Source organism: Anomaloglossus baeobatrachus, chromosome 5 (genome assembly GCF_048569485.1).
Source record: "Anomaloglossus baeobatrachus isolate aAnoBae1 chromosome 5, aAnoBae1.hap1, whole genome shotgun sequence".
Classification (NCBI taxonomy): Eukaryota; Metazoa; Chordata; class Amphibia; order Anura; family Aromobatidae; genus Anomaloglossus; species Anomaloglossus baeobatrachus.
This window is the reverse complement of record NC_134357.1, coordinates 590,408,368-590,422,747: the sequence shown is the minus strand read 5'-3', so window position 1 is coordinate 590,422,747 and position 14,380 is coordinate 590,408,368. Positions and strand designations below refer to the sequence as shown.

At 56.7% G+C, this 14,380-nt stretch overlaps 1 protein-coding gene across 1 annotated transcript in view; it reads left to right on the top strand.

Annotated features, from left to right (window-relative positions):
* The window catches only part of DNAH9 (dynein axonemal heavy chain 9), a 324,201-nt gene that overhangs the window by 261,603 nt on the left and 48,218 nt on the right, over positions 1-14,380 (top strand). The window contains 3 exon segments of the mRNA XM_075351461.1: positions 1,165-1,353; positions 1,560-1,795; positions 1,896-2,018. Coding sequence (XP_075207576.1) covers positions 1,165-1,353; positions 1,560-1,795; positions 1,896-2,018 — 548 coding nt within the window.

The following is a 14,380-nucleotide window of genomic DNA, read 5'->3' as shown; positions in this document are numbered from 1 at the left end:
ATTGCGGCAATTCTGGGCGGCTGCTGGCTGATATTGTTAGGCTGGGGGGCTCCCCATAACGTGGAGCTCCCCATCCTGAGAATACCAGCCTTCAGCCGTATGGCTTTATCTGGCTGGTTTTAAAATTGGGGGGGACCGCACGCCGTTTTTTTTAAATATTTAATTATTTATTTCACTGCACAGTATAGACACGCCCACCGGCTGCTGTGATTGGTTGTAGTGAGACACCTGTCACTCTGCGTGGGGGCGTGTCTCACTGCAACCAATCATGGCGTGGAAAGCAGGGAATACGAGATTGTTTAATGAGCGGCCGGCTTTTTCAAAATAGTAAAAGCCGCCGGAGCAGTGTGAACGCCGTGCAGAGCCGGGGATCGGGGATCGGTGAGTATGAGAGAGGGGGTAAGAGGGATAGACTGACAGAGATTAGTGAATGACAGACATTGTGAGGCGCTTTTCAGCTGCGCTCTGAAGCGGACCTTTTTTAAGCTGCGGTGCAGAGCGCACACCTGCGCACATAGCATCAGACACCAAAATCGTATGAGGGATGTCACACGTTACAATTCACTAGGTTCATACAACAAAACGTCCAATGTATGAGGAATAAACGACGTGTATGCGATCACCGTATTTGCGTTCAATCCTGATCGCACGTAGGTGTCACACGCAAATACGTCACGAACGATGCCGGATGTGCGTCACTTACAACTTGACCCCGACGACGGATTGTGAGATATAATGAAGCGTGTAAAGCGGGCTTTACTCTTGACCTAAACCTAACTCTGACATGGACTTAATTCACTGTTGCCCTCATTCATTAGCTGCTCATTGTCTGTTCTGTCTATCGCTGTTATGCAGAGCACAGGAGGCGAGAGGAGTTTGTCATTGGTTCCAGCACTCTGCATAGGCAGTGACCCAGAGGACAAAGCTCCACTTCATTATGTTGAGCTTTGCCCTTTCAATCGCTGCCAATGCAGAGCGCAACAGACAGTGGCAAACTATTATCTCCTGCTGCGCTCTGCATAGGCAGCTACAGGTGGCACTCACTGCACACTTGAAGGAGAAGGTGTGTGAAGATGAAATTTTGCCTTCCTATAAATTATGGTGCCCGGGTTACCCGCCATTTCTCTCCAAACTCCCCGCACTTATTCTGCGCCCCCGGTGTAGGTGGGAGGACTCGCCTCAGAGAACGTCAGATGGGCCGAAGCCGTCAGGAACTTCAAGCTCCAGGAGAGCACCCTGTGCGGGGACGTCCTGGTCATCACCGCCTTCGTCTCCTACCTCGGCTACTTCACCAAGAAATACCGGCAGGACCTCATGGATAAGACCTGGAAACCGTACCTGGGGCAGCTGAAGGTGAGCTCCCCCGCCGCCATCACGTCCTGCCCGCACCTCTGTGTCCACATAGAAGATGTCCTCTGGTCACATCCAGAGCTGCATCTGTGTCTCACAGCCGGGGGCTATGCTGCCACGCCGGCATCAGAAAAATAACCGCCTCACTGCTGAGGAACACATGAGGATCCCCCATCCTCTGCGGGTCACTACCTCCGCTCTGTCTCCAGGTCCCCATCCCAGTGACGGAGTCTCTGGACCCCCTGACCATGCTCACCGACGACGCCGACATCGCAGCCTGGCAGAACGAGGGCCTCCCTGCCGACCGCATGTCCACGGAGAATGCCACCATCCTCACCAGCTGCGAGCGATGGCCGCTCATGGTGGACCCACAGCTGCAGGGGATCAAGTGGATCAAGAACAAGTATGGAGAAGAACTGCGAGTGATCCGGATCGGGCAAAGAGGGTGCGTATCCAAGTGGTGGGAATGTCCCTCTAAGGTGCCAAGATGGAGGTGATGAGCGGACAGTTACTGCCAGTGCGATGATGTCTCCGTCTGTATGCAGGTACCTGGACACCCTGGAGCATGCGCTGGCCGGTGGGGACGTGGTGCTGATCGAAAATTTAGAGGAGAGCGTGGACCCAGTACTGGGACCGCTGCTGGGAAGAGAAACCATCAAGAAAGGAAGGTAAATCCCCAAAGTGGTGTCACAGCCGGAATCCAGCACAGCAGTCGTCATCTCCAGCTGCTGCGCTCTGCAGAGGTTGAGCTCAGCAAGTGTTCAGTGTGCAGAGCGCAGCAGAGCAGCTGACGACGTCACCGGCTACTCCGCTCTGTACAGTGATGATGAATGTGCAGAGCGCAGCAGAGGAGCTGACGACGTCGCCGGCTACTCCGCTCTGTACAGTGATGGGGAATGTGCAGAGCGCAGCAGAGGAGCTGACGACGTCGCCGGCTACTCCGCTCTGTACAGTGATGGTGAATGTGCAGAGCGCAGCAGAGGAGCTGACGATGTCACCGGCTACTCCGCTCTGTACAGTGATGATGAATGTGCAGAGCGCAGCAGAGGAGCTGACGATGTCACCGGCTACTCCGCTCTGTACAGTGATGATGAATGTGCAGAGCGCAGCAGAGGAGCTGACGACGTCACCGGCTACTCCGCTCTGTACAGTGATGGGGAATGTGCAGAGCGCAGCAGAGGAGCTGACGACATCACCGGCTACTCCGCTCTGTACAGTGATGATGAATGTGCAGAGCGCAGCAGAGGAGCTGACGACATCACCGGCTACTCCGCTCTGTACAGTGATGGTGAATGTGCAGAGTGCAGCAGAGGAGCTGACGACGTCACCGGCTACTCCGCTCTGTACAGTGATGGTGAATGTGCAGAGCACAGCAGAGGAGCTGACGATGTCACCGGCTACTCCGCTCTGTACAGTGATGATGAATGTGCAGAGCGCAGCAGAGGAGCTGACGACGTCACCGGCTACTCCGCTCTGTACAGTGATGATGAATGTGCAGAGCGCAGCAGAGGAGCTGACGACATCACCGGCTACTCCGCTCTGTACAGCGATGGGGAATGTGTAGAGCGCAGCAGAGGAGCTGACGACGTCACCGGCTACTCCGCTCTGTACAGCGATGGTGAATGTGCAGAGCGCAGCAGAGGAGCTGACGATGTCACCGGCTACTCCGCTCTGTACAGTGATGGTGAATGTGCAGAGCGCAGCAGAGGAGCTGACGATGTCACCGGCTACTCCGCTCTGTACAGCGATGATGAATGTGCAGAGCGCAGCAGAGGAGCTGACGATGTCACCGGCTACTCCGCTCTGTACAGTGATGGTGAATGTGCAGAGCGCAGCAGAGGAGCTGACGACGTCACCGGCTACTCCGCTCTGTACAGTGATGATGAAAGTGCAGAGCGCAGCAGAGGAGCTGACGATGTCATCGGCTACTCCGCTCTGTACAGTGATGATGAATGTGCAGAGCGCAGCAGAGGAGCTGACGACGTCACCGGCTACTCCGCTCTGTACAGTGATGATGAAAGTGCAGAGCGCAGCAGAGGAGCTGACGATGTCATCGGCTACTCCGCTCTGTACAGTGATGAGGAATGTGCAGAGCGCAGCAGAGGAGCTGACAACATCACCGGCTACTCCGCTCTGTACAGTGATGGTGAATGTGCAGAGCACAGCAGAGGAGCTGACGACGTCACCGGCTACTCCGCTCTGTACAGTGATGGGGAATGTGCAGAGCGCAGCAGAGGAGCTGACGACGTCACCGGCTACTCCGCTCTGTACAGTGATGGTGAATGTGCAGAGCGCAGCAGAGGAGCTGACGACGTCACCGGCTACTCCGCTCTGTACAGTGATGGTGAATGTGCAGAGCGCAGCAGAGGAGCTGACGATGTCACCGGCTACTCCGCTCTGTACAGTGATGATGAATGTGCAGAGCGCAGCAGAGGAGCTGACGACGTCACCGGCTACTCGGCTCTGTACAGTGATGGTGAATGTGCAGAGCGCAGCAGAGGAGCTGACGATGTCACTGGCTACTCCGCTCTGTACAGTGATGGTGAATGTGCAGAGCGCAGCAGAGGAGCTGACGATGTCACCGGCTACTCCGCTCTGTACAGTGATGATGAATGTGCAGAGCGCAGCAGAGGAGCTGACGATGTCACCGGCTACTCCGCTCTGTACAGTGATGGTGAATGTGCAGAGCGCAGCAGAGGAGCTGACGATGTCACCGGCTACTCCGCTCTGTACAGTGATGATGAATGTGCAGAGCGCAGCAGAGGAGCTGACGATGTCACCGGCTACTCCGCTCTGTACAGTGATGATGAATGTGCAGAGCGCAGCAGAGGAGCTGACGACGTCACCGGCTACTCCGCTCTGTACAGTGATGGGGAATGTGCAGAGCGCAGCAGAGGAGCTGACGACATCACCGGCTACTCCGCTCTGTACAGTGATGATGAATGTGCAGAGCGCAGCAGAGGAGCTGACGACATCACCGGCTACTCCGCTCTGTACAGTGATGGTGAATGTGCAGAGTGCAGCAGAGGAGCTGACGACGTCACCGGCTACTCCGCTCTGTACAGTGATGGTGAATGTGCAGAGCACAGCAGAGGAGCTGACGATGTCACCGGCTACTCCGCTCTGTACAGTGATGATGAATGTGCAGAGCGCAGCAGAGGAGCTGACGACGTCACCGGCTACTCCGCTCTGTACAGTGATGATGAATGTGCAGAGCGCAGCAGAGGAGCTGACGACATCACCGGCTACTCCGCTCTGTACAGCGATGGGGAATGTGTAGAGCGCAGCAGAGGAGCTGACGACGTCACCGGCTACTCCGCTCTGTACAGCGATGGTGAATGTGCAGAGCGCAGCAGAGGAGCTGACGATGTCACCGGCTACTCCGCTCTGTACAGTGATGGTGAATGTGCAGAGCGCAGCAGAGGAGCTGACGATGTCACCGGCTACTCCGCTCTGTACAGCGATGATGAATGTGCAGAGCGCAGCAGAGGAGCTGACGATGTCACCGGCTACTCCGCTCTGTACAGTGATGGTGAATGTGCAGAGCGCAGCAGAGGAGCTGACGACGTCACCGGCTACTCCGCTCTGTACAGTGATGATGAAAGTGCAGAGCGCAGCAGAGGAGCTGACGATGTCATCGGCTACTCCGCTCTGTACAGTGATGATGAATGTGCAGAGCGCAGCAGAGGAGCTGACGACGTCACCGGCTACTCCGCTCTGTACAGTGATGATGAAAGTGCAGAGCGCAGCAGAGGAGCTGACGATGTCATCGGCTACTCCGCTCTGTACAGTGATGAGGAATGTGCAGAGCGCAGCAGAGGAGCTGACAACATCACCGGCTACTCCGCTCTGTACAGTGATGGTGAATGTGCAGAGCACAGCAGAGGAGCTGACGACGTCACCGGCTACTCCGCTCTGTACAGTGATGGGGAATGTGCAGAGCGCAGCAGAGGAGCTGACGACGTCACCGGCTACTCCGCTCTGTACAGTGATGGTGAATGTGCAGAGCGCAGCAGAGGAGCTGACGATGTCACCGGCTACTCCGCTCTGTACAGTGATGGGGAATGTGCAGAGCGCAGCAGAGGAGCTGAAGATGTCACCGGCTACTCCGCTCTGTACAGTGATGGTGAATGTGCAGAGCGCAGCAGAGGAGCTGACGACGTCACCGGCTACTCCGCTCTGTACAGTGATGGGGAATGTGCAGAGCGCAGCAGAGGAGCTGACGATGCCACCGGCTACTCCGCTCTGTACAGTGATGGTGAATGTGCAGAGCGCAGCAGAGGAGCTGACGACGTCACCGGCTACTCTGCTCTGTACAGTGATGATGAATGTGCAGAGCGCAGCAGAGGAGCTGACGACGTCACCGGCTACTCTGCTCTGTACAGTGATGATGAATGTGCAGAGCGCAGCAGAGGAGCTGACGACGTCACCGGCTACTCCGCTCTGTACAGTGATGGTGAATGTGCAGAGCGCAGCAGAGGAGCTGACGACATCACCGGCTACTCCGCTCTGTACAGTGATGGTGAATGTGCAGAGCGCAGCAGAAGAGCTGACGATGTCACCGGCTACTCTGCTCTGTACAGTGATGATGAATGTGCAGAGCGCAGCAGAAGAGCTGACGACGTCACCGGCTACTCCGCTCTGTACAGTGATGATGAATGTGCAGAGCGCAGCAGAGGAGCTGACGATGTCACCGGCTACTCCGCTCTGTACAGTGATGATGAATGTGCAGAGCGCAGCAGAGGAGCTGACGACGTCACCGGCTACTCCGCTCTGTACAGTGATGGTGAATGTGCAGAGCGCAGCAGAAGAGCTGACGATGTCACCGGCTACTCTGCTCTGTACAGTGATGATGAATGTGCAGAGCGCAGCAGAAGAGCTGACGACGTCACCGGCTACTCCGCTCTGTACAGTGATGATGAATGTGCAGAGCGCAGCAGAAGAGCTGACGACGTCACCGGCTACTCCGCTCTGTACAGTGATGATGAATGTGCAGAGCGCAGCAGAGGAGCTGACGACGTCACCGGCTACTCCGCTCTGTACAGTGATGATGAATGTGCAGAGCGCAGCAGAGGAGCTGACGATGTCACCGGCTACTCCGCTCTGTACAGTGATGATGAATGTGCAGAGCGCAGCAGAAGAGCTGACGACGTCACCGGCTACTCCGCTCTGTACAGTGATGATGAATGTGCAGAGCGCAGCAGAGGAGCTGACGACGTCACCGGCTAATCCGCTCTGTACAGTGATGATGAATGTGCAGAGCGCAGCAGAGGAGCTGACGATGTCACCGGCTACTCCGCTCTGTACAGTGATGATGAATGTGCAGAGTGCAGCAGAGGAGCTGACGATGTCACCGGCTACTCCGCTCTGTACAGTGATGGGGAATGTGCAGAGCGCAGCAGAAGAGCTGACGATGTCACCGGCTACTCCGCTCTGTACAGTGATGGGGAATGTGCAGAGCGCAGCAGAGGAGCTGACGATGTCACCGGCTACTCCGCTCTGTACAGTGATGGGGAATGTGCAGAGCGCAGCAGAGGAGCTGACGACATCACCGGCTACTCCGCTCTGTACAGTGATGGTGAATGTGCAGAGCGCAGCAGAGGAGCTGACGATGTCACCGGCTACTCCGCTCTGTACAGTGATGGGGAATGTGCAGAGCGCAGCAGAGGAGCTGACGACATCACCGGCTACTCCGCTCTGTACAGTGATGGTGAATGTGTAGAGCGCAGCAGAGGAGCTGACGACGTCACCGGCTACTCCGCTCTGTACAGTGATGATGAATGTGCAGAGCGCAGCAGAGGAGCTGACGATGTCACCGGCTACTCCGCTCTGTACAGTGATGGGGAATGTGCAGAGCGCAGCAGAAGAGCTGACGATGTCACCGGCTACTCCGCTCTGTACAGTGATGGTGAATGTGCAGAGCGCAGCAGAGGAGCTGACGACATCACCGGCTACTCCGCTCTGTACAGTGATGGTGAATGTGCAGAGCGCAGCAGAGGAGCTGACGATGTCACCGGCTACTCCGCTCTGTACAGTGATGATGAATGTGCAGAGCGCAGCAGAGGAGCTGACGACGTCACCGGCTACTCCGCTCTGTACAGTGATGATGAATGTGCAGAGCACAGCAGAGGAGCTGACGACGTCACCGGCTACTCCGCTCTGTACAGTGATGGTGAATGTGCAGAGCGCAGCAGAGGAGCTGACGACGTCACCGGCTACTCCGCTCTGTACAGTGATGGTGAATGTGCAGAGCGCAGCAGAGGAGCTGACGACGTCACCGGCTACTCTGCTCTGTACAGTGATGGTGAATGTGCAGAGTGCAGCAGAAGAGCTGACGACGTCACCGGCTACTCCGCTCTGTACAGTGATGATGAATGTGCAGAGCGCAGCAGAGGAGCTGACGACGTCACCGGCTACTCCGCTCTGTAGAGTGATGATGAATGTGCAGAGTGCAGCAGAAGAGCTGACGATGTCACCGGCTACTCCGCTCTGTACAGTGATGATGAATGTGCAGAGCGCAGCAGAGGAGCTGACGATGTCACCGGCTACTCCGCTCTGTACAGTGATGGTGAATGTGCAGAGCGCAGCAGAGGAGCTGACGATGTCACCGGCTACTCCGCTCTGTACAGTGATGGGGAATGTGCAGAGCGCAGCAGAAGAGCTGACGATGTCACCGGCTACTCCGCTCTGTACAGTGATGATGAATGTGCAGAGCGCAGCAGAGGAGCTGACGACATCACCGGCTACTCCGCTCTGTACAGTGATGGTGAATGTGCAGAGCGCAGCAGAGGAGCTGACGACATCACCGGCTACTCCGCTCTGTACAGTGATGGTGAATGTACAGAGCGCAGCAGAGGAGCTGACGATGTCACCGGCTACTCCGCTCTGTACAGTGATGGTGAATGTGCAGAGCGCAGCAGAGGAGCTGACGACATCACCGGCTACTCCGCTCTGTACAGTGATGGTGAATGTACAGAGCGCAGCAGAGGAGCTGACGATGTCACCGGCTACTCCGCTCTGTACAGTGATGGTGAATGTGCAGAGCGCAGCAGAGGAGCTGACGATGTCACCGGCTACTCCGCTCTGTACAGTGATGGTGAATGTGCAGAGCGCAGCAGAGGAGCTGACGACGTCACCGGCTACTCCGCTCTGTACAGTGATGGTGAATGTACAGAGCGCAGCAGAGGAGCTGACGATGTCACCGGCTACTCCGCTCTGTACAGTGATGGGGAATGTGCAGAGCGCAGCAGAGGAGCTGACGACATCACCGGCTACTCCGCTCTGTACAGTGATGGTGAATGTGCAGAGCGCAGCAGAGGAGCTGACGACGTCACCGGCTACTCCGCTCTGTACAGTGATGGTGAATGTGCAGAGCGCAGCAGAGGAGCTGACGACGTCACCGGCTACTCCGCTCTGCACAGTGATGGTGAATGTACAGAGCGCAGCAGAGGAGCTGACGATGTCACCGGCTACTCCGCTCTGTACAGTGATGATGAATGTGCAGAGCACAGCAGAGGAGCTGACGATGTCACCGGCTACTCCGCTCTGTACAGTGATGATGAATGTGCAGAGCACAGCAGAGGAGCTGACGACATCACCGGCTACTCCGCTCTGTACAGTGATGATGAATGTGCAGAGCACAGCAGAGGAGCTGACGACATCACCGGCTACTCCGCTCTGTACAGTGATGGTGAATGTGCAGAGCGCAGCAGAGGAGCTGACGATGTCACCGGCTACTCCGCTCTGTACAGCGATGGGGAATGTGTAGAGCGCAGCAGAGGAGCTGACGACGTCACCGGCTACTCCGCTCTGTACAGTGATGATGAATGTGCAGAGCGCAGCAGAGGAGCTGACGACATCACCGGCTACTCCGCTCTGTACAGCGATGGGGAATGTGCAGAGCACAGCAGAGGAGCTGACGACGTCACCGGCTACTCCGCTCTGTACAGTGATGGGGAATGTGCAGAGCACAGCAGAGGAGCTGACGACGTCACCGGCTACTCCGCTCTGTACAGTGATGGTGAATGTGCAGAGCGCAGCAGAGGAGCTGACGATGTCACCGGCTACTCCGCTCTGTACAGTGATGAGGAATGTGCAGAGCACAGCAGAGGAGCTGACGACGTCACCGGCTACTCCGCTCTGTAAAGTGATGATGAATGTGCGGAGCGCAGCAGAGGAGCTGACGATGTCACCGGCTACTCCGCTCTGTACAGTGATGGTGAATGTGCAGAGCGCAGCAGAGGAGCTGACGATGTCACCGGCTACTCCGCTCTGTACAGTGATGATTAATGTGCAGAGCGCAGCAGAGGAGCTGACGATGTCACCGGCTACTCCGCTCTGTACAGTGATGGGGAATGTGCAGAGCGCAGCAGAGGAGCTGACGATGTCACCGGCTACTCCGCTCTGTACAGTGATGGTGAATGTGCAGAGCGCAGCAGAGGAGCTGACGACGTCACCGGCTACTCTGCTCTGTACAGTGATGGTGAATGTGCAGAGCGCAGCAGAAGAGCTGACGACATCACCGGCTACTCCGCTCTGTACAGTGATGGTGAATGTGCAGAGCGCAGCAGAGGAGCTGACGACGTCACCGGCTACTCCGCTCTGTACAGTGATGATGAATGTGCAGAGTGCAGCAGAAGAGCTGACGATGTCACCGGCTACTCCGCTCTGTACAGTGATGATGAATGTGCAGAGTGCAGCAGAGGAGCTGACGATGTCACCGGCTACTCCGCTCTGTACAGTGATGGGGAATGTGCAGAGCGCAGCAGAAGAGCTGACGATGTCACCGGCTACTCCGCTCTGTACAGTGATGATGAATGTGCAGAGCGCAGCAGAGGAGCTGACGACATCACCGGCTACTCCGCTCTGTACAGTGATGGTGAATGTGCAGAGCGCAGCAGAGGAGCTGACGATGTCACCGGCTACTCCGCTCTGTACAGTGATGATGAATGTGCAGAGCGCAGCAGAGGAGCTGACGACATCACCGGCTACTCCGCTCTGTACAGTGATGGTGAATGTGCAGAGCGCAGCAGAGGAGCTGACGACGTCACCGGCTACTCCGCTCTGTACAGTGATGGTGAATGTGCAGAGCGCAGCAGAGGAGCTGACGACATCACCGGCTACTCCGCTCTGTACAGTGATGGTGAATGTGCAGAGCGCAGCAGAGGAGCTGACGATGTCACCGGCTACTCCGCTCTGTACAGTGATGGTGAATGTGCAGAGCGCAGCAGAGGAGCTGACGACATCACCGGCTACTCCGCTCTGTACAGTGATGGTGAATGTGCAGAGCGCAGCAGAGGAGCTGACGACATCACCGGCTACTCCGCTCTGTACAGTGATGATGAATGTGCAGAGCGCAGCAGAGGAGCTGACGACGTCACCGGCTACTCCGCTCTGTACAGTGATGATGAATGTGCAGAGTGCAGCAGAAGAGCTGACGATGTCACCGGCTACTCCGCTCTGTACAGTGATGGGGAATGTGCAGAGCGCAGCAGAAGAGCTGACGATGTCACCGGCTACTCCGCTCTGTACAGTGATGGTGAATGTGCAGAGCGCAGCAGAGGAGCTGACGACATCACCGGCTACTCCGCTCTGTACAGTGATGATGAATGTGCAGAGCGCAGCAGAGGAGCTGACGACGTCACCGGCTACTCCGCTCTGTACAGTGATGGTGAATGTGCAGAGCGCAGCAGAGGAGCTGACGACGTCACCGGCTACTCCGCTCTGTACAGTGATGATGAATGTGCAGAGCGCAGCAGAGGAGCTGACGATGTCACCGGCTACTCCGCTCTGTACAGTGATGATGAATGTGCAGAGCACAGCAGAGGAGCTGACGACATCACCGGCTACTCCGCTCTGTACAGTGATGGTGAATGTGCAGAGCGCAGCAGAGGAGCTGACGATGTCACCGGCTACTCCGCTCTGTACAGTGATGATGAATGTGCAGAGCGCAGCAGAGGAGCTGACGACATCACCGGCTACTCCGCTCTGTACAGTGATGATGAATGTGCAGAGCGCAGCAGAGGAGCTGACGATGTCACCGGCTACTCCGCTCTGTACAGTGATGGTGAATGTGCAGAGCGCAGCAGAGGAGCTGACGATGTCACCGGCTACTCCGCTCTGTACAGTGATGGGGAATGTGCAGAGCGCAGCAGAAGAGCTGACGATGTCACCGGCTACTCCGCTCTGTACAGTGATGATGAATGTGCAGAGCGCAGCAGAGGAGCTGACGACATCACCGGCTACTCCGCTCTGTACAGTGATGGTGAATGTGCAGAGCGCAGCAGAGGAGCTGACGACATCACCGGCTACTCCGCTCTGTACAGTGATGGTGAATGTACAGAGCGCAGCAGAGGAGCTGACGATGTCACCGGCTACTCCGCTCTGTACAGTGATGGTGAATGTGCAGAGCGCAGCAGAGGAGCTGACGACATCACCGGCTACTCCGCTCTGTACAGTGATGGTGAATGTACAGAGCGCAGCAGAGGAGCTGACGATGTCACCGGCTACTCCGCTCTGTACAGTGATGGTGAATGTGCAGAGCGCAGCAGAGGAGCTGACGATGTCACCGGCTACTCCGCTCTGTACAGTGATGGTGAATGTGCAGAGCGCAGCAGAGGAGCTGACGACGTCACCGGCTACTCCGCTCTGTACAGTGATGGTGAATGTACAGAGCGCAGCAGAGGAGCTGACGATGTCACCGGCTACTCCGCTCTGTAAAGTGATGATGAATGTGCAGAGTGCAGCAGAGGAGCTGACGATGTCACCGGCTACTCCGCTCTGTACAGTGATGGGGAATGTGCAGAGCGCAGCAGAGGAGCTGACGACATCACCGGCTACTCCGCTCTGTACAGTGATGGTGAATGTGCAGAGCGCAGCAGAGGAGCTGACGACGTCACCGGCTACTCCGCTCTGTACAGTGATGGTGAATGTGCAGAGCGCAGCAGAGGAGCTGACGACGTCACCGGCTACTCCGCTCTGCACAGTGATGGTGAATGTACAGAGCGCAGCAGAGGAGCTGACGATGTCACCGGCTACTCCGCTCTGTACAGTGATGATGAATGTGCAGAGCACAGCAGAGGAGCTGACGATGTCACCGGCTACTCCGCTCTGTACAGTGATGATGAATGTGCAGAGCACAGCAGAGGAGCTGACGACATCACCGGCTACTCCGCTCTGTACAGTGATGATGAATGTGCAGAGCACAGCAGAGGAGCTGACGACATCACCGGCTACTCCGCTCTGTACAGTGATGGTGAATGTGCAGAGCGCAGCAGAGGAGCTGACGATGTCACCGGCTACTCCGCTCTGTACAGCGATGGGGAATGTGTAGAGCGCAGCAGAGGAGCTGACGACGTCACCGGCTACTCCGCTCTGTACAGTGATGATGAATGTGCAGAGCGCAGCAGAGGAGCTGACGACATCACCGGCTACTCCGCTCTGTACAGCGATGGGGAATGTGCAGAGCACAGCAGAGGAGCTGACGACGTCACCGGCTACTCCGCTCTGTACAGTGATGGGGAATGTGCAGAGCACAGCAGAGGAGCTGACGACGTCACCGGCTACTCCGCTCTGTACAGTGATGGTGAATGTGCAGAGCGCAGCAGAGGAGCTGACGATGTCACCGGCTACTCCGCTCTGTACAGTGATGAGGAATGTGCAGAGCACAGCAGAGGAGCTGACGACGTCACCGGCTACTCCGCTCTGTAAAGTGATGATGAATGTGCGGAGCGCAGCAGAGGAGCTGACGATGTCACCGGCTACTCCGCTCTGTACAGTGATGGTGAATGTGCAGAGCGCAGCAGAGGAGCTGACGATGTCACCGGCTACTCCGCTCTGTACAGTGATGATTAATGTGCAGAGCGCAGCAGAGGAGCTGACGATGTCACCGGCTACTCCGCTCTGTACAGTGATGGGGAATGTGCAGAGCGCAGCAGAGGAGCTGACGATGTCACCGGCTACTCCGCTCTGTACAGTGATGGTGAATGTGCAGAGCGCAGCAGAGGAGCTGACGACGTCACCGGCTACTCTGCTCTGTACAGTGATGGTGAATGTGCAGAGCGCAGCAGAAGAGCTGACGACATCACCGGCTACTCCGCTCTGTACAGTGATGGTGAATGTGCAGAGCGCAGCAGAGGAGCTGACGACGTCACCGGCTACTCCGCTCTGTACAGTGATGATGAATGTGCAGAGTGCAGCAGAAGAGCTGACGATGTCACCGGCTACTCCGCTCTGTACAGTGATGATGAATGTGCAGAGTGCAGCAGAGGAGCTGACGATGTCACCGGCTACTCCGCTCTGTACAGTGATGGGGAATGTGCAGAGCGCAGCAGAAGAGCTGACGATGTCACCGGCTACTCCGCTCTGTACAGTGATGATGAATGTGCAGAGCGCAGCAGAGGAGCTGACGACATCACCGGCTACTCCGCTCTGTACAGTGATGGTGAATGTGCAGAGCGCAGCAGAGGAGCTGACGATGTCACCGGCTACTCCGCTCTGTACAGTGATGATGAATGTGCAGAGCGCAGCAGAGGAGCTGACGACATCACCGGCTACTCCGCTCTGTACAGTGATGGTGAATGTGCAGAGCGCAGCAGAGGAGCTGACGACGTCACCGGCTACTCCGCTCTGTACAGTGATGGTGAATGTGCAGAGCGCAGCAGAGGAGCTGACGACATCACCGGCTACTCCGCTCTGTACAGTGATGGTGAATGTGCAGAGCGCAGCAGAGGAGCTGACGATGTCACCGGCTACTCCGCTCTGTACAGTGATGGTGAATGTGCAGAGCGCAGCAGAGGAGCTGACGACATCACCGGCTACTCCGCTCTGTACAGTGATGGTGAATGTGCAGAGCGCAGCAGAGGAGCTGACGACATCACCGGCTACTCCGCTCTGTACAGTGATGATGAATGTGCAGAGCGCAGCAGAGGAGCTGACGACGTCACCGGCTACTCCGCTCTGTACAGTGATGATGAATGTGCAGAGTGCAGCAGAAGAGCTGACGATGTCACCGGCTACTCCGCTCTGTACA